Source organism: Triplophysa dalaica, chromosome 14, assembly GCF_015846415.1.
Source record: "Triplophysa dalaica isolate WHDGS20190420 chromosome 14, ASM1584641v1, whole genome shotgun sequence".
In the NCBI taxonomy this organism is placed as follows: domain Eukaryota; kingdom Metazoa; phylum Chordata; class Actinopteri; order Cypriniformes; family Nemacheilidae; genus Triplophysa; species Triplophysa dalaica.
In genome coordinates, this window is record NC_079555.1 from 34,083 (window position 1) to 53,638 (window position 19,556).

General features: G+C 39.5%; 1 protein-coding gene across 4 annotated transcripts; it reads left to right on the forward strand.

The window, feature by feature from the left end:
• The first annotated feature begins 3,653 nt into the window (after positions 1-3,653).
• Positions 3,654-18,013, forward strand: hdgfl3 (HDGF like 3). Of its 4 annotated transcripts, none has more exons than XM_056765667.1 (6): positions 3,654-4,046; positions 11,146-11,222; positions 13,378-13,516; positions 13,599-13,715; positions 16,500-16,643; positions 17,244-18,013. In XM_056765667.1, the coding sequence occupies exons 1-6, from the start codon at positions 3,963-3,965 to the stop codon at positions 17,262-17,264; spliced, it is 582 nt and encodes a 193-aa protein (XP_056621645.1). In that variant the 5' UTR covers positions 3,654-3,962; the 3' UTR covers positions 17,265-18,013. The 4 variants fall into 4 exon arrangements, with proteins under 4 accessions (XP_056621645.1, XP_056621647.1, XP_056621643.1 ...); XM_056765665.1 differs by having other exon boundaries at positions 3,656-4,046; positions 13,599-13,751; XM_056765666.1 differs by having other exon boundaries at positions 3,657-4,046; positions 13,599-13,751; positions 17,247-18,013.
• The last annotated feature ends 1,543 nt before the right edge of the window (positions 18,014-19,556 follow it).

Sequence of the window (19,556 nt, forward strand, 5' to 3'; positions counted from 1 at the left end):
TTCTTTAAAACACTTTCTTGACGATCACTAATTGATGTTTTTTTACCACAATCCACATGTGTGGACCAATGAATCCTATGATGTGCTCAATTGTAATCCCTTGAGGTTATACATAACTTATCTTTATTGATATAAAACATTTTCGTTTGTGACAAAACCAACCCTTTTTAAATTACATCCAGTTGTGAGTGAGACTCTCTGCTGTCTAAATGAGCTCTCTAACGTGTAACGCAACTGAAGGTTTAACGAGAAAAGATGAACTACACAGAATCCAAATCGAGTCATCAGAATGATGTATGGAAAATATTAGCCATCTATCTGCAGTGAGCAGTCAAAGAAACATTGTAATGTGATACTGCAAATGTACTTTTGGTCAACTAAACTGGTATATTTAAAGTCTTCTAAACTGGAACAGGTAATTGTGTTCTTAATTCTGCAGAAGTATTGCTGAGGTCCAACTTAAGATATACTGAAGTGCTAAAGTGTAACTATTGTGAGTTCACTTTAAATAAGACTGATATTATTCAAAAATCATACAATCCTTATCAAAAGTGACATTAAAACCCATTTTAGGCGTATTATGATGAAATGTGCATTGTGTACAAGTAGTATTCCAAATACATTTGAAATAGGATGGTTTATATGTGTAAGTCTTAAGCGATATATAAGTGAATATGTTAATACATTTAAACTTAACTTGGTATGAAAGAAATAAAATTGCTTTTCACTGTAGGAAAGCTTGACCTAAGAGCTCAAATGCAAATCAGGTCAAATCCAAATTTCTTCTTTCCACTGACAGGTTTCAGCTTGAATACTGTGAATGTTTAACAGCAGGCATTTCAATTTTTGGTCTTAAATATTTTCAATTGCATTGATTTCATGTCAAATTCCAATTAAAATATATCCTGTTCTCTCACAGAGAGAGAGAGAGAACAGAATAAATGAAATGCTCCAGAGATTATTATCTGTTGTTTTCTCCTGCAGTGTCTAATTCAAGGATAGTAGTGAGTAAAACTTTCCAAGGTCAAAGTGTGTGTGTGTGTGTGTGTGTGTGTGTCTCAGACCCAGAAAACACACACACACACATTCATCCTGTGGAGACTTGCTGCTGATGTTTATACCCATGCTGCTTCTATGGCAATGATGATGCCAATCATCAGGTGAGGAGAGAGAGAGAGAGAGAGAGAGAGACACAGAGAGAGAGAGAGAGAGAGAGAGAGAGAGAGAGAGAGAGAGAGAGAGAGAGAGAGAGAGAGAGAGAGAGAGAGAGAGAGAGGATGGACTGTGTGAAAGTGTGTCACTACAGCTGGATTGGAGCGTCGGACGCCGCTGATCTTGCCATCATCATTTATTCATGCTGCGCGTGAAGCCCGTGTCTCAGCGTTCAACATCTTTACTCAAATTATGCCTGATCTACCCGTTTAATAATGCATCAGCTGCTTTTTTGTTATGTTAAAAAGCTGCTTTTTGCTCTGTTTCCAGGACTGTAATGACGTGTGACATTCTCTCCCTAAAGTCCCGCCTGTGGCCCAGAGACAGCAGTGCCGCTGGTGTGATTGACAAGGACATAGAGACGTGTGATCCCGTTTATGTTTTTGAATCAGGAGACAGAAATGACAGCTGGGACTGTAACTTTGAAAGAGAGCGGTGAGGACGAGGCGAGCGTGATCGCAATCCAGGAACGCAAGACATTCTTACGCTAAATGTTTGAATAATTTATCAGGACACTGCCTTCTAAAGAAAAATCATATCTGAATAACTGTTCTTCTGTTCATTTCGGCATCCTGATTCAAAAGTGAAAATATGACACAGGTGCAATGAAGGCCGACTTTTGCTTTAACTGTGATCTCTAACTTTTGTTTTTTTATGAGGTGAAGCTTTGACTTTGCTGGGCGATTGGTGAGGGAAGATTTCGAAATGTGAAATCTCAATGAACTGACCGACCCACACTCAGGTACTTACACAGGGGCGGTTTGTGAATGGGACCAGATCTCATGACTTATTTCCATCAGCAGATGTGCAGTGTGGAGTGAAAGTCTACAGAATCAACTTACTGAAAGACTGTGTAAAAAACAACAAATATTTAGTATTGATAGAAATGAAGACTGTTCTATGATGTTCTTCAGAGATTCAGAGTTGAGTTGCAGCGAGCGCAGTGTTTGTGGTTATGGTGTGTTGTGTACAGTATCAGTCAAAAGTGATGACCACTACAGGCAGCAGAACTCAAATATTTAACTGTGAACACTATCAGAAGACTGGGCTTCAGTTAGGGTGCTGAACTGATCATTGAGAAAGTGACGACGATGAGTGAGCAAAGTGAGCACCTGTCATGTGCCAAACCAAGTGTTAAGTGTAGAAATGTTGGGGGCGAGCGTGCCGTTTCTGCAGGCCTGATGGTCTTTGGTTTGATGCTGCAGTAGCTCAGGGGGTCATGGCAACTGTTATTTACTCACTGTCTGCTTCATTTCCCACAATGCAACCTGGCTCTGTTAGACACGCTCAGGGTGCAGAAATCCCTCTGTGTCATGGCTGCAGGGCTGATGTGGCAAAACAATGAGAAATAAAAAAGAGAAACATTTAGATCATTTATTCAGACTGCGGTGGCGCCCTCTGGACACGCGCCGATGTGATGCTGCCTGTGGTCCGACTCTGACACGTCACATGCATGAAACTAACACCACATGAAAAACAATTTGGTCAGGATGTAAAATCTGGAATATAGCATTTATTCAACAGATCATCTCATCACTCAATCATAGTTCACTGAAGTACATCCTTTAAAACAAGATCGTCTCATAAATCCACCTCAATCTAATAGTTTCATTCAACACATAAGAGGGTCACATTCTCACTCTGCACTGTCTGGATTTTACCACTGGGAGCAGCAATGTTACCAGAAATTCTATTCAAATTTATTTCTATTGAACTTTTACAATTTTACTCATTTGCAAAGCAACTTTACACAGAACATGCTTGGCTCTTTTTACTATAACACACCTGTACGTTATAAGATGGGTCATGGCTTCCAGGGAATAGCAAAAAAAACAAAATAAGCTGAATAAACACACTAAATCACTTGTCAGCATCTGATCAATGCATACAAGTCCTTAAAAACATTGTTTTGGGTTAATATAACAACAGATTCATATATGAAGAAAGTCTTCAAAAAATTGTTGCACTAAAACACACAGATGTATACGGTGTTCAACACCATCTGGTGGACAACTGAGTCCCAACCATCAATACAAGTCAAAGATTTATAACACAGTTGTGTAGTTTGTGTTTTACTCTTAGCTTGTGTGAATAAAGGTGTGCGCACAGTGCTCTTTAAATGAGATGTTTGCTATAGTTGTGTTGGGTTTATGGCAGGAGGTCGACTGAAAGCAGACTGATCTACTTATTATTATTATTATTATTTTTGCTTAAGATTTTATACTGTAATGTCCCAAGACAATCCACAAAAATAAACAAATACTGAAACGTATAAAAAAGTCCATGATCTACAAAAGAACTAAATAGTGTCAGGTCGATGCTAATCTATTTTATACAATCTCTCAACGTTACAATAAAATACATGTAACTATGTGTTCTGTTTGTAAAGCATATTTTTTCTAGGCAGTTAAAGTGTATAGGCGATGAGTATTGTGTTAATATTCTTCTTGTAAAGGAACCCCTTTACTGCTGCGTCGAGCGCGTGAGCGTCTGGAGTAAAACAATCATTTATAAACGAATAAAACAAATAAAAAGCTGAAAATGTGTGTGAGCGTTTCGTGACGACTGAATTGCGGCTGTGGTGTTTGAGGAAGAGAAGAGAGAGGAGTTTCTTCGGGCCTTTTCTCGTCTTTCATTATTTATTTCCTTATTAACTGCGATCTAAACATTGATGGTGGACCAGCGACGCTGAGCTCGAGATCCGCGGAATAACCTGCAGTCTTTCACATTCAGTGCACGTGTGTGTCGCGATGGCTCGTCCACGGCCACGGGAATATAAAGCCGGAGATTTGGTTTTCGCTAAGATGAAGGGTTACCCGCACTGGCCGGCGAGGGTGAGTATGAGCGGCATCCGGGCGGAGTGGCGGGGAGGCCGGTTACAGGCGCGTAGAGCGGCCGCTTCTCACAAACACACACGCATACGCACCACCTGCGTGGAAAGACGGAAACGAGCGGTGGGGAAATGGGCTTAATGCAAAGCATCCAAACATTGGGACGTCAGCGTGAAAGCGTGTTTGGTGTGCGGTGTAAATGTAACGCTCTGTTCTAATCTTAAATTGCGGTAATTGTCTGCAGGGTTTCGAGTTATTTTCACGTGTCGTGGGTTTGTATCGTCATGTGAGACGTTGTTGCTTTGGGCCTCATGCACCACCCGCGCGGTTCCGGAATGAACTTGATTATGTGAACGATGGTACGGTAGCATACATGCCGAAATAATGGTAAAAATATAACCAACTGTCTGTGCGCGAGGATTCAGACTCACAGAATTGGTCAATAAAGGGTTTTGGCCTGAAGAATAATTCCACAATGTCAGCTTCTTACCATTACCATTTGTTGCTGTCCTTAGAATAACTATTCAATTGTGAAACGGGCAAAATGAAACAATTAAGATCTGTTTCAATCATGCAGACAATAAAAGCCCTACAGATTTGTGAAGCAAAGCTTTTGACACTCATTCACACCATACAAGAATTTAAGTTTCACACTTCAGTTTGGACTGTTGGTTAAGTTGACTCACAGTAATAACAAAAATGACCACCGTGTTGTTCTAAAGCACATGTGTTAAACTCAAAACCTGGAAGCCAGTTTCTAACAGAGATGAGCTCCAACCTCTACGGGTGGAAAGCATAAAGTCTTTGTTTAAATACCCACACTTACAGTCTTTGCACTTGACAACTTTCGTAACATATTTCCTAGGCTTGAAGATCCCAAGTGAGCATGTGGGATACTAACCTGATGGGACACACTGACGCAAACATGTAATCCATGTGGTGGCACAAATTATGTGATAAAAGCAGTTTCACATAATACATCTGTGCAGTTTTCACCAATAAAATGTGCAACACCCTATTTATTTCTACAAATGTATTTGGGAAATGTAGTCATATTTTGAATAGTGCTTTATTTGCATAGTATCAAAGCAGCTGTACAAAAAAACAAGAGAAAAACACGTGTTAGCTAATCATAGAATCTAATTTTTTTTATTATAACTTATACTGGAAGGCTTTGTGAGATGTAGGTAAAAACATACCATGGTTTATATACAAAACGTGGTTCATGATGGGATACAAGCAGTTTTCCAGATAGTGTTGGTTTAGGGCAGTGCACTTTGGCATTTTTAAGAAATGTTACAGACTTGTGCTGTTCCTTCCTGCCGCAGAGTAATACACAGGCTTACCCCTCCTGTTTAGGGGCCTCTGATTGGTCAAATGTTTTATTTTATTTACTTCAGCATGAAGAAAAAATGTATCATCATTGGCCTATAAGAAATATCTAAAAAAATAAGCCGATGATTGGATAGATGTGACATTTGGTTCCCATCTGTCCAATCAGCTGCTGCTGAAATCATGTCAATCATTTTCATATACGTAACTGCTACTTTTAGACGGCATAGCGGCAAAAAAGTCCGAAAGAAAGTACAATAGTGGAGCACAAAAATACAATGTTAAAAGATCAACGTGACCTTGAAAGCAGCAGCAGGACTGGCAGCGGGCATTGGCTAACATCTGTGCTGCTATTGAAACAACTGCAGCAGTTAGATCATCATGTCATCGGGAATATTTCTGGGAGTTATTCCACGTTGAAACGCATATTATGAAAGTTGTTTTTTAACTATGGCTTTGTTTTATACACAGTTTATGTAATACACCAGTGGTTCTCAACTTTGGCCCGCAAGATCCATTTTCCTGCAGAGTTTATCCCCATCTCTGATATAAAACCCCTGAACAAGCTAATCAGGGTCTTTACAATAGATGCGTTCAACTTAATGCTGCGCAAATCTATCAGCGTATGACATTTAAGTACCGCAAAAGAGATTCAAGTGCAGATTGCGCGGTACGCATTTGAATCGCTCTTGCGGTACTTTAATGCGATATGCCAAACAATCTGCGCAGCCCAAAATTAGGTTGAACGCGAAGTCACTGATAAGCCTCTTCAGGTGTTTTATCAGAGTTGGTGCTAAACTAGGCAGGAAAGTGGATCTCGCGGGCCAGAGTTGAGAACCACTGTAATACACAGTGGTTTGTGTCTCAGTAAAGGGGCCTTTCATATTTGGTGTATACTTGTATAAAACTTGAGCTTGTGCTCTCCTGAGGCCTCATGTATCAACACTGATTACGTCAGCTTTCACATTTACGGTCGGATGTACTAACAGTGAACTAACGTGAAAATGTGCGTTCCTCCACACCAACCTTATGTCTGGCGTGAGTTCTTTTGTGCGTATGCACATTTGCAGCTTTGTCCGTACGCAATGTTTAGTATGAATTTGACGCAAGTCTTTGTACATGAGGCCCCTGGTGTTTGCCGTTATAAAGTAACCCAGAACGTAGTATTTGCTGTCTCAATGTTTTAGGGTTAGGGTTCCCGACGACCCTCGCAGCGTTGGTTTGGTGTCTCCGCTTGATTCTATCGAAGCCTGGTGCGTTTGCATTCATCTTACCTCATCACAAACGTGCATGACACATGATGATAAACAAAACACAGGTCAATATTGTTGTGGTGAATCGGCCATCCATGCCGAAAGAAATCTCACAGACAAGGGATCCAGATGCCAAGAGCTTAAACTTGATTTGCTCGAGCAAGCAAAGTGAGATATTCAGAGTTCATCTGAAGTGATCTAACAAATACACATCTGGCTCTATACTTTATACAGAAATCTCTAGTTGTGTTTCAAATTCTACACCAATCAGGTTTCACACAATATCATCTTTTTGTTAGCTTGTCCCCTTCTTGTTTTTCGTGTTTCCGGCTTACCTTATTAGAATTGAATCATGATGAGCGCTCCCAAGATTTAAAAAAGAAAAACACAGATCATGTGCCCTTCAAACTACAGTTTCTTAGATACATTTCCTGGGCTTATCGGACGATACATGATTTATCATCATTTTTAGTTTTACTCTCGCACATGATTTAATTCAATAATGACCTTGTGGTTTAGTAACATAACAAGCAACCCAGTGTTCGTGACTTTGTGCAGTTAATTTGTGCAATAGATTAGAAATAATAAGCAAACCAGTGTTGTGACTCTCAGCGATAAATTCAATGTCTACAAAAGTATGTGTGTGTGTGCACTGCAGTTCCTCTCTTAGTGTGATAAGATGTTGGTGCAGGTGGACAAGTGCTCAAAATCACACAAGAGGTCACAACTTATTATCTCACAGAAATACATGAGACTTATAACTATCTAAATGTTTCATATTATAATAGAAAACGCAATATAATCCCAATTATAACTAGAAAACCACAATAATACATTGTTTTTTATTCACGTGATGCGAATATGCTCAGCGCAGAGTAAACAACACTAGCTCTTTCTGCTGTTTGCAAACAGACTACTTATCAGGACTTTTTTTTAGATCTGGAAAAATCGCATTACCATTCATTGGCCGCTATGATTCCACTGGCAATGCGCAAAACAATGCAGGCTCACTCTTGCTCAAACCCAAGGTAATTATCAACACTATCATCTCTTAAATGGGTTTTATTGAAGATAACACATTGTAATCGGTTCAATCGCATGCGCAGGGTTCAGTACCTGGTGCGCACATGAGTTCATTTGACAGCTTTAACATAAGTGATACCAAACTATACTGCGAGCCTGAAGCCACCTTACAACATACCTGAGATAAAGTGAAAGTGACCTATTAGTCAGATATGGTGAACCATCCCTGAAATTTGACCTCTTCTTTTAACCCATCCAGAGAGTAGTGAACACACGCACACCAATTCGTGAACACACATACACCCGGAGCAATGGGCAGATATCACTGCAGCGCCCGGGGAGCAAGTAGGGGGAAGGTGCCTTGCTCAAGGCACCTCAGTCGTTACCCACCGGCCCTGAGAATCGAACCGGCAACCCTTCTGGTCACGTGTCTGACTCTCTAACCATTAGGCCACAACTACCCGTGGGTTCTGACATAAAATAGTAAGCGCAGATACAGGTTTTGTTCATTTGTTTCTGCAAACTGCAGCAATCCATCTGCTTCTTTTTATCTTTCAGCAGTTTGTAAAAAGAAACCTCTAATTTTACTGTTTGTACAATCAATCGCAAAACAACTTTTTCAGTGGGCGTGACTCGCTCGATTTCATGTGTGGTGATGTCACACCAAGTATTTTTATAAGTGGGTTATTTTGAACATTTTTAACCAGTTTTTATAAGTGCTGTCAATCGATTAATACAATAATCTGATTAATCAAATAATCACGATTAATCGCACATAACATTCATCATTTTAAATACACTTTTACATTCTAATAAATTCACATTTAATCTCCAAATTAATGTAGACACAACCGATTTCTTTAGCAAGAACATTTTACGAATGAAAGCCAACATTCTGATATTAGTACTGCAACTGATGTCCTCATTAATTTGATTCTTTTTTCTTTATTTGAACATCAATTATGACCGTTCAATATTGAAGTACAGTATAACTGAGGGCGCACATGTCTAAGAGGTGGGAAATATACAAAAATTTGATTAAGTTCTCAAAGACTTTACAGTCTTTAATAATGCTAATTTCTAAATTAAATACAGAATTAATGCTACAAAACGCATTGATTTCCTTTTTTCTTTTGTTCTTTGATGAACATTTATGACAGGAGTCACAGCAGCAGGTTTAAGAATGGGGTTCTGCCGCTCTGCGCAGATCTGACGCCCTTTTTCCCCTTTTCACAACTCTTTGCATTCATTTTGGATTTTATTTAACACGTTGAAATCTGTGTATACGAAGATGCTCGACAAAACGGTCTTTCTGGCATACTCTTGTATGTTTTGTTCATTCAAGCACGAAAATGAACTTAATACTTTTTCGCTGTCTGACAGAGATTCAGTGACGCAGCCTTTACGCCGTGAGCGCTGTTGCGTTGCGTTGGGTTGCGCCACAGTTAGAAGCTGTCTATCTATACTGAACGCAAAAGGTTTAAATGCATCCAGGGTCAAATAAGGCTGTCACTTTTTCAAAATATGCATTTAATATGTGACCATTTCTCAAAGATCTCTAAACGGTTCACTCAAAGCAGTTCGAAGATTCAAGTTTCTCTAAACCCCTCCCTTCCACAAGCCCAGTGTGCTCCGATTGGTCGGCTAACCCCGTCTGTTGTGATTTGTCTTTCCGCATAGACGAACAACTACATTTCGGCTCTCGGAGGCTTATTAGTAACGTACACAAACATTATTAATGTACAGAAAATATAAGCATACAAAGTGGCATCGATTTGTGTTATAAAGATAATGATACTATAGGAGCCATTTAGACCAGTTCAAGTTTTGTCCAGGAGGAGGCGTAGTCGAACTCCTATATTGGGGTACCTTGCTAATGAGAGAGCAGGTGTGGTGGCTGAAGAGAAAACTGTGTTCTGACCGCGTCGATATGCACTTTTCTACACTAGCTTTGCGTCAAAAGGAAAAGGAGCTCAAATGAATTTATTGGAGGACTATGTTGGATGAAAATATATATATGTTCTTTATTTGGTATGAACAATAAGCATCTATGTTATGGATACAGGAGAGCTCATAGGAAACAAGTTGTGTGTTGGTGCAGCACAGTAAAATCAAGAAGCAGTTTTACATCGGTGTGCATGGATTTATTATTATTGAACGCGTCATTACTGGCTTACTTCACCCACCAACAGACACTTATGGAAGCGTATGGACCGACAGCTAAGCACAGTGCAGTAATGCGTTAGCCGCAATGCTAACGTAACTGTCTTTGTGAAACATTACAGCATATCAACGAAATATTTTATATATATGAATAAAATCGAGAGTCACTTTACATAAAACGACCTTTTTTTTAGACAACAGTGAGTTCACACCTGACTATCAGAACTATTTCAGTGAGACAGTAATAGCTGCTGTTTGTGAAACGTTACACCACATAACACTAAATGAGCGATTTTCAACAATCAATAGAAGAATAAACGTACACGTCTTATTAATCACACTTACAGACTGTGATTCAGAGACTGTTATTGGTCATGTGACCCAATTTTCATGGAGAATCGTTAAGCAAATCCCACACTGAGTTGTCCCTAAAATGACCAAAGGTTAGATTATAATGCAGGGTAATCGTGGGGGGAATATTTCATCCTCTGGTTCTTTCCATCATCATCCTTTGAATTTGGAAGTAAAAACAACTACATGCTTGATTTTGCAGCACAAAACACAGGATGTAAACACACAAACGATCAGAAGTGTTGGTGGGCAGGGCAGAGTGTTCGTGATTCGCGGGCAGGCGGGATTATGCAAATGTGTTCAATCGTTTCGAAGACTCAAAACCGAAACGACATGTTTGGGCGGTTCGGAGTCGAGTCCTTATTTTGGGAGACAATATTTTAATTTATCATGGACTTTCATTCACAACTTTGCAGATCTTTAACATTGAAGGGAACCTACGTTACACAATTTTAGGACATCCAGGTAACGTGCTCTTTAAATGGTTTAAATGCCATTAGATTATTATATAATGTAACGCTAGACAAATTTGACCAAATAAACGGATGCTGCGTTAATTGCATAACACTATTTGACGTGTTAATCTGAAAAACATTAATCACATGCGTTAACAATGACAGCCCTGGGTTAAATATATATATATATTTTTTTTTTTCTTCTCAATTGACTGTATGTATGTGACCTTAAAGGAATCCACAAGTAATCAGATCACATTACTTCAATATGTTGGTGCTTAGATTAAGTGACTGAATACTTTTTCTATCAATTTAACTGTTACAGAATACATTTTAAAAGTAACCCTCCCAACCCTGCCAGTCACTGAGTTTGACACTGTCTTTACTGAGCAATATAAGTGAAGATGCTCTATGACTGTCAGTCATTTATATTCTGCTGAGCATTGGTTTCTTTATTCCACAAAATAAATGAAAAATCAGGATGAATTATGATGATGTCATCTACCATGTTTCATCTGCTTGTAGATTGATGAGCTTCCAGAGGGCGCTGTGAAGCCTCCTGCTAATAAATACCCCATCTTCTTCTTTGGTACTCATGAAACGTAAGTCAGTTGTGTGTCAAGTGTCCGTTATGTGCATGATCTGATAATTACAAAGCGTGACCAGTGATCAGACAGAGTGACCAGTTATCAGAGTGACCAGTGATCAAACAGAGTGACCAGTGATCAGACAGAGTGACCAGTTATCAGACAGAGTGACCAGTGATCAGACAGAGTGACCAGTGATCAGACAGAGTGACCAGTGATCAGACAGAGTGACCAGTTATCAGAGTGACCAGTTATCAGAGTGACCAGTGATCAGACAGAGTGACCAGTGATCAGACAGAGTGACCAGTGATCAGACAGAGTGACCAGTGATCAGACAGAGTGACCAGTGATCAGACAGAGTGACCAGTGATCAGACAGAGTGACCAGTTATCAGAGTGACCAGTGATCAGACAGAGTGACCAGTTATCAGAGTGACCAGTTATCAGAGTGACCAGTTATCAGAGTGACCAGTTATCAGACAGAGTGACCAGTGATCAGACAGAGTGACCAGTTATCAGACAGAGTGACCAGTGATCAGACAGAGTGACCAGTGATCAGAGTGACCAGTGATCAAACAGAGTGACCAGTGATCAAACAGAGTGACCAGTTATCAGAGTGACCAGTGATCAGACAGAGTGACCAGTGATCAGACAGAGTGACCAGTGATCAGACAGAGTGACCAGTGATCAGACAGAGTGACCAGTTATCAGACAGAGTGACCAGTGATCAGACAGAGTGACCAGTGATCAGACAGAGTGACCAGTGATCAGACAGAGTGACCAGTGATCAGACAGAGTGACCAGTTATCAGAGTGACCAGTGATCAGACAGAGTGACCAGTTATAAGAGTGACCAGTTATAAGAGTGACCAGTGATCAGACAGAGTGACCAGTTATCAGAGTGACCAGTGATCAGACAGAGTGACCAGTGATCAGACAGAGTGACCAGTGATCAGACAGAGTGACCAGTTATCAGAGTGACCAGTGATCAGACAGAGTGACCAGTGATCAGACAGAGTGACCAGTGATCAGACAGAGTGACCAGTTATCAGAGTGACCAGTTATCAGAGTGACCAGTGATCAGACAGAGTGACCAGTTATCAGAGTGACCAGTTATCAGACAGAGTGACCAGTTATCAGACAGAGTGACCAGTGATCAGACAGAGTGACCAGTGATCAGACAGAGTGACCAGTGATCAGACAGAGTGACCAGTGATCAGACAGAGTGACCAGTGATCAGACAGAGTGACCAGTGATCAGACAGAGTGACCAGTGACCAGTGATCAGACAGAGTGACCAGTGATCAGACAGAGTGACCAGTGATCAGACAGAGTGACTAGTTATCAGAGTGACAAGTGATCAGACAGAGTGACCAGATATCAGAGTGACCAGTTATCAATGTGACCAGTGATCAGACAGAGTGACCAGATATCAGAGTGACCAGTGATCAGACAGAGTGACCAGATATCAGAGTGACCAGATATCAGAGTGACCAGATATCAGATTGACCAGTTATCAGACAGAGTGACCAGATATCAGAGTGACCAGACCAGATATCAGAGTGACCAGTTATCAGAGTGACCAGTTATCAGACAGAGTGACCAGTTATCAGACAGAGTGACCAGTTATCAGACAGAGTGACCAGTTATCAGACAGAGTGACCAGATATCAGAGTGACCAGTGATCAGACAGAGTGACCAGATATCAGAGTGACCAGTTATCAGAGTGACCAGATATCAGAGTGACCAGTGATCCGACAGAGTGACCAGATATCAGAGTGACCAGATATCAGAGTGACCAGTGATCAGACAGAGTGACCAGATATCAGAGTGACTAGATATCAGAGTGACCAGTGATCAGACAGAGTGACCAGATATCAGAGTGACCAGTGATCCGACAGAGTGACCAGTTATCAGAGTGACCAGTGATCAGACAGACTGAGGGTGACCAGTGATCGGACAGAGTGACCATGACCAGGCTTCTGATTGTCAAACACGGCTTTATGGTTAGGGTTATATCTCCACCTGTTGGTTTGGCATGCTCTTGACGGTTCTTCATAAATTCAAAACAGTTTTCGCGTGGACTCATTTTTTTTTTAAACGAAGAAGGAAAAACTATAAATACTAAAGAAATACTAAACGATGATCATGTACTTGACTCTCCTTCTTCTAGTGCCTTCCTGGGTCCTAAAGACCTGCTTCCCTACAAGGAATATAAAGAGAAGTTTGGAAAGTCAAACAAGAGGAAAGGATTTAACGAAGGTCTGTGGGAAATTGAAAACAACCCTGGTGTCAAATTTACTGGTTACCAGGTAAGTTATAGTCATCTTCAGACATAAAGAGTGAGTGCATGTACAGTATGTTAGGTCATTCCAAAGGTGTGTGTGTGTTTAGGTCATACAGCAGCAGAGCTCCTCTGAGACAGAAGGGGTGGGGGGAAATGCTGCTGATGGAAGCAGTGAGGGAGACTCTGTGGGTGAGGAAGATGAAGCAAAGATGAAGAGTGACAAGGTGGGGTCCAAGCGAAAAAAAAGTGCATCCTCCAAGGTACCTGAACCTTGTAGTTTTTATAATTCTCTTGTTTGCTTTTCTCTGTGGCTTTATCAAGTGTGTCATCTACTTTCATGTCGTTATCTGTACAGAGACAGTTAAATTATTTTTACTTTGTTTGATAAGTGAAATGTTATTGACAGTGGCTACTAGCGCTGCGAGGAAAGCCCCATTCAGTGTTTCCATCTTGTCCCTATTGGTGTGGTCCACAGGTCACCCTGATGGGATACTCTTAATGTCCTGTATCAGAATTAGAATAAGTGAGAACACACACACACAAGGAATTTGTTCTGTTTACAGGAGCTCAAGCTTAAGCTGGTCATGTGCTGGTTTAAGCAGACCTGAGCTGGTTTAGGACAAGCAAGTTAAGTTGTAGCTTAAACAAGTTACCATGCTTCAAACCCTACCTAACCAGCATACGCAGTTTTTTTTACACGTTGCAGGTACTGTATATTACAATTGGGTACTTTACATTTTTATAACCATACATATAACATGTATTTAAATGAAGTATAAGACATCGCACCGAATCGTGTGCCTGATGGCAGGAGTGCAAACAGTGAATGTGTCCATTGAGATGTTGGGATGGGCTCCGGCCCTCCATGTGACCCTGTGTAGGATATACTTTAAAGAAAATAGATGGATATGATCATTGGTTGTGTCGATCAGACTTCGCTGGTCAGTAGGAGCAGGCGTTCAGTGGGTTACTGTGGATTGCAGAGTCCCAGAATAATGAGCTAGCCTGGTGGTATTAAAATGTTACTTTAAGAAAAGCCTCAGTGAGGATGTGAAAAATGTTCTTCACCACCTGTTCCACACAGACGGTAGCTGAGATTAGAATTTCATTAGTTTAAATGAATAATGTGCACATCTCTGATCATATTACTCTGAAGTAAGATTAAATCAGTGTAGAAAATATGTGTTCTTATGACCGCAGTGAGGAAGAAGTCATCACACATGGACGTTGTATATTATAGAATCGGGATCTGAACTGCTTACAACACACTTGCGAGTCCTTGCTTAGCAACAGCTGTTGCCTAGCAACTGAGTCCCACGTCTTCATGTATGTACTGAATGTTGCTGTGCTACTTGAACAGGTTTAGTGTGAGATGTAGTACCTTAGAACGATCAGACACGCAATAACTAATTAAATTTCTCAAATATTGCAGCAACACCCCTCACCCCCAATCTGCAATTTACACCAAGGGTAGGACAAGATCTCTGGTGACCATAGCAACTCACACCAATCCATCAAGATAAGAGTATTTTACGACTGGATGGAATGTAGGGAGCTGAACTCTCTTTACTCACTTTGGGGACAGACATACAATCTTAAATGCATTTATATGGAAATGTACATATATTCACTTATAACATTTCCATGTATTAATGTTCTTGTTGTTATGTCTGTTTTAAACATTAATCCAAAGTATCCATGAATGTGTGTTTAACTACTGGAATTATTAGATTTGTAGTAACTCATTTAACCAAGATGATATTTAGATCATGTTTGGTGTCTATGAGCTACATTTGTGATGTCCTTAATGTTGATGTTTGTTGTGTTTTGGTAACTCTTTTCATATTAGTTTTATCAAACTCTTAGAAGTCTTCTTAGTGAACATGCAATCAGCTTTCACATGCAAAACACCATCTGAAAGACAAAGACAATTCACTTTCCCTCCAAAGTTGCCATCTCCTGATTGGATCAGTCACGTCTGTAGGACATTTAAAAGAGACCACGAGAAGAGTCTTTTTCTGTGTGTGGTGGAGGTTTTTAGGAGTTGTTCTTCAGGTTTGCAGTTTGTGGGGGTTTGTTCTTTCTCTCCTTGCGTTCTACATCACCAAAGGATGGACTAGAAGAAGACTTCCCCTTTAACCCATAAGTTTGTTTCAGGCTGCCTCCTCGTCTTTCCAGATACAGATCCTCTGCATAAAACTGGTTCTCTCTGATCACATCCACCCAAGATCACGTGGAGCCTTAACAAACTGCATCAGGACACTTTCTTTCTTTTGATGGGCAATACGTGCAAGTATCAATCTTAGTCTTATTAAAAGATGCATAAGGCATCATTAATCCTTTTAACAAAGGTGCTTTACAAGAAGAAACTGATGTTTAGTTCAGGCTATTGATCTTCTGAATATCATATACTCCCATAAATCCATGCTTTGTTCTTCTCTCTGCTTCAACTTCAACCTTCTTCCAATGCTAAACTGTATGTGTGTATATGTTAGATTAGTATGTGTCTAGTCTAGGTAATAAAGTCCTGTTTTATTTCACACGTGATGTTGTTTGTAGTTCATCCTCATAATCCGGAGTCCCTAAACATGCCGATTCTTGCTACCTGCTCGTTATGCTAATTGATTTCCCAAAATCATGAATTTGATCCAGATAATTATAATTGATCACTTTTAATTAAATTAATCCCAATTTGGATTGATATTTGTTTCCCTTACAAAGGGTGATGGAGAAAATATTACTTATAATTGTGATCAAAGCTCATGATAATTCTTACATATTTGATGAAGAATAGTGTTTAAATAATATTGTTCCTCATTGAATTCCCTACAGAGATGCGAGACATGCAACATTAAACATTGTTAAATGAGAACGGAGCAGTTTGTAAAGCAGATTACAGCGTTTGACATGTTTACAATTTCACAATAATAAATCTGAAATGAGAAGCAGTGACAGTCGGGGCATCCTGTAGTGTTGTCAAGCATATTTTCTGTGTACAACTCTCTTAGATGTCGTTGAAGCTGTCCAGGAAATGTTTGGGAGATGAAGATCTGGAGAAGGACGGAAAAGATCCTGAAGAGAAGAGCGGTTCAGAGTCTGGTGATCATGACAACAACATCCAGAACTCTTCAGACAAGAAATGCAATCAAGGGGTGAGAACGTACTTATGTTGTCGTGTGATAGTGCTCTTATATCAGCATAGCTGTGATTGGACCAGAAGCACGATCACTAATCTCATCTGCTCATATAAGAGCACTATCACACGACTACCAGAGCTATATTGCATTTAGAGTTTGACGCAACAAGTTTAAAGATATTTCAGAAACCATGGTGATACTGGTGGAAAATAACCTGGCTCTCAGCCAATCAGATTGGAGAACCAGAAAGAACTGTTGTAGAAATGGCAAGTGTGAAGGTGAACACTACGATATGTATTTCAAGGATGTCATGGATAATGGAGCTAATATAATCTTAGTATGTCAGCTTGAAGAAGATACACAGCAATCCCGTGTATTGTGATAAAACACAAAAGACATGTGTCAATTCAAACATAAGACACTCACAATGTCAGCATTCTCAGTTCATGTTTGATGACATCATGATCAGATAACAGGACTCTGTTTTACAATCCCAGAAGATCTGTATAGTTATGATAAACAAGTCTGAATGCGGAGCTTTAAAATTCAAAAGTCAAATCTATCGAGCACAAGCACATTTGAAACCTCTTCACTGTTTTTGTGTTTTTTTTTCAGCAGAATCTGTGTGTCCACTAGATGATCGCACCGCTGCTCATCATCGTCCATTTGTCATATTGTAAATGTACACTTTGCATTTTCTTCTATCGATTGCTTGCAATGTCCAAACATTATTATGACTTGTTCTGTTCAGGGTCAAATTTGCAATGCATACACAACAAAAAACACATGGGTTGACAAAAAAACCCTCTTTGTTTTCTATTTCATTTGAGATTTTTTATCAGCACTGTACATGTGACCAGACATGACAATCACTTACCTTCTGCACAAACTCTTTATGTGTCCTTGCGGAGCAGACAACAGGTCTCTAAAAAAACACACTCATTTGTCATGCTTTTATGTGAACAGAAATAAAGGAAGGAAAAAGTAGAAGATGTGTGAAGTTTAGAGCAAAAACAGATTGCGAGTTCAATATAATTCTTGTACTTTTGATTTGGATGTAGAATCTAGAAGCTCAATGTTAAAGGTGTAGCTCATGTCTGTTCTGGCATGTTGACATTGCATCATTCACGTTACTCATGTTTTTCTCCTGATCTTTTCTTAACGGACAAAAAAAAATGCGATCTAGCTTTGTTAGATTTTTATTTTTCATATCTTTGTTTATAAAAAATATATTCTATTTATTTTTATGACAGTAGATGGCACATGTGTGCTGAAGTTTCCCTCATTTCATTTTTATTGTTGAGTTTCATGGTTTGTAGCTACATGTTAAAGTTGTTTTCTGTTTATTGACAAGAATTTTACAGAATAAATGAATTGGAATGGGATTGTGAAAAAGTGTTCATTTCGAACAGGTACTTTATAATTGAGCTTATGATTTAGTTACTTTATGTTTAAGTGTTTTGCATTCAAATTAATCATTTTATCCTAATGAAAGAAGCGCATTACATTTTACTGAGGAAAACGAAATCTTCTTTTGTTGATATCAGTGACCTTGACTGTTAGAATCTACATGTTCATGTAAGAGACGGATCTAAAACAGAAGCAGGCCTCTTCATTACACCTGATGGCCACCAGAGGACGCTGTCTGTTAGGTTCTGTCATCTGTGTTTGGATCGGTGGATCTTTTCTTCTGTGATGTTTGCATCTGGAGTAGTTTATCTGAATTATCTGAATCGCATATAAATCTGACGTGTTACAGAAAAACTCAAGTTACTTTAACCTAAAAAGAAGACATTCTGAGAAATGTATTAATGGTTTTGTGTTCATACAATAGACGTTCTTCAAAATATCTTCATTTGTGTTCAGCAAAAGTCATCGATTTGAAGCTCAATGAGGGTAAAATGAGTAAATGATGTGATATGTCAGTCATAGATTCTCTGTGGTTATGTATGGCAGTCTTTTCATTTAAAGTTTGTATATACAAAATCATAGTTCAGATGCCAATTCAAGATTATTAAATTCTCATAGACATAGCTTTTGCAATATCAATCAATATAATTGTTCTGTTTTTAATAAATGTGCCAGGATGAGAATGTACATTAGTTATTACCCCTTAAAGGATTTAAAATCATAGTCGAGTCATTTTATTTTTACTTCATTTTTTACTCAAATTATATATTTTATATACCTAATATTGTTTCAAGTCAGCTATACCTCTCTCTCTCTCTCTCTCTCGTACAAGGTAGTATATTGTTGGTGACTAAAGACAGGACAAACAATAAAAGTACTAGAGAACTTCAAACGAGGCAGCCTATTCATAAAAATGCCTTTTTGTACCTTCTATTTTCATCTTATATTGTTTAGTGCACAAGCAGCAAATTCTGATGACTGTAATTTAACTGTGTATGCAATTTCTATGTGACTTCATGACTTTGAATAGTATTAATCGGACTGCAAACCATCACAATCTTTTTAATGCATAGGAGAATTTTCAGGGCCATAGGAGCTGGACCTGTGTGCTTATGTACAACTCTTCAGTTCACTGTATTTGTGTGGCCGTCCCTGAGGCTGAAAATGCGGCTTTCTAGGACAAAAATAGATGAACAACAGCCACACACAGCATCTCTTCTTCAGTTGTGCAGACCAACACGTCTCTAATACACACTGTCCAATCGACCATTACGCACACGCAGCACGGATGCAGGTCACAGTGGTGCTGCAGGGGAGAGCAAGTGTACAAGCGTCACATGTCTCTATTGTGAGGTGCTCACCACTACTGTCAAATCACATTTACATACGTTCTGTACACTTCAATGAACATCTGTAGGTCAGAGATGTTTACCTCTTCCACATTTGCTAAGACATCATCTAAAAATTCATAAATCTAACCTGAGCATCTTTACGGTCTGAGAGTTGTGATTTGGATCT

What these genes read in the sequence shown, in the direction of transcription:
- hdgfl3 (XM_056765665.1), top strand. Translation starts at nt 3,963, where the DNA reads ATGGCTCGTCCACGGCCACGGGAATATAAAGCCGGAGATTTGGTTTTC. An exon ending in TTCTTTGGTACTCATGAAAC is followed by an intron (nt 11,223 to 13,377) that starts GTAAGTCAGTTG and finishes TCCTTCTTCTAG; the next exon opens with TGCCTTCCTGGGTCCTAAAG. An exon ending in ACAAGAAATGCAATCAAGGG is followed by an intron (nt 16,644 to 17,243) that starts GTGAGAACGTAC and finishes TTTTTTTTTCAG; the next exon opens with CAGAATCTGTGTGTCCACTA.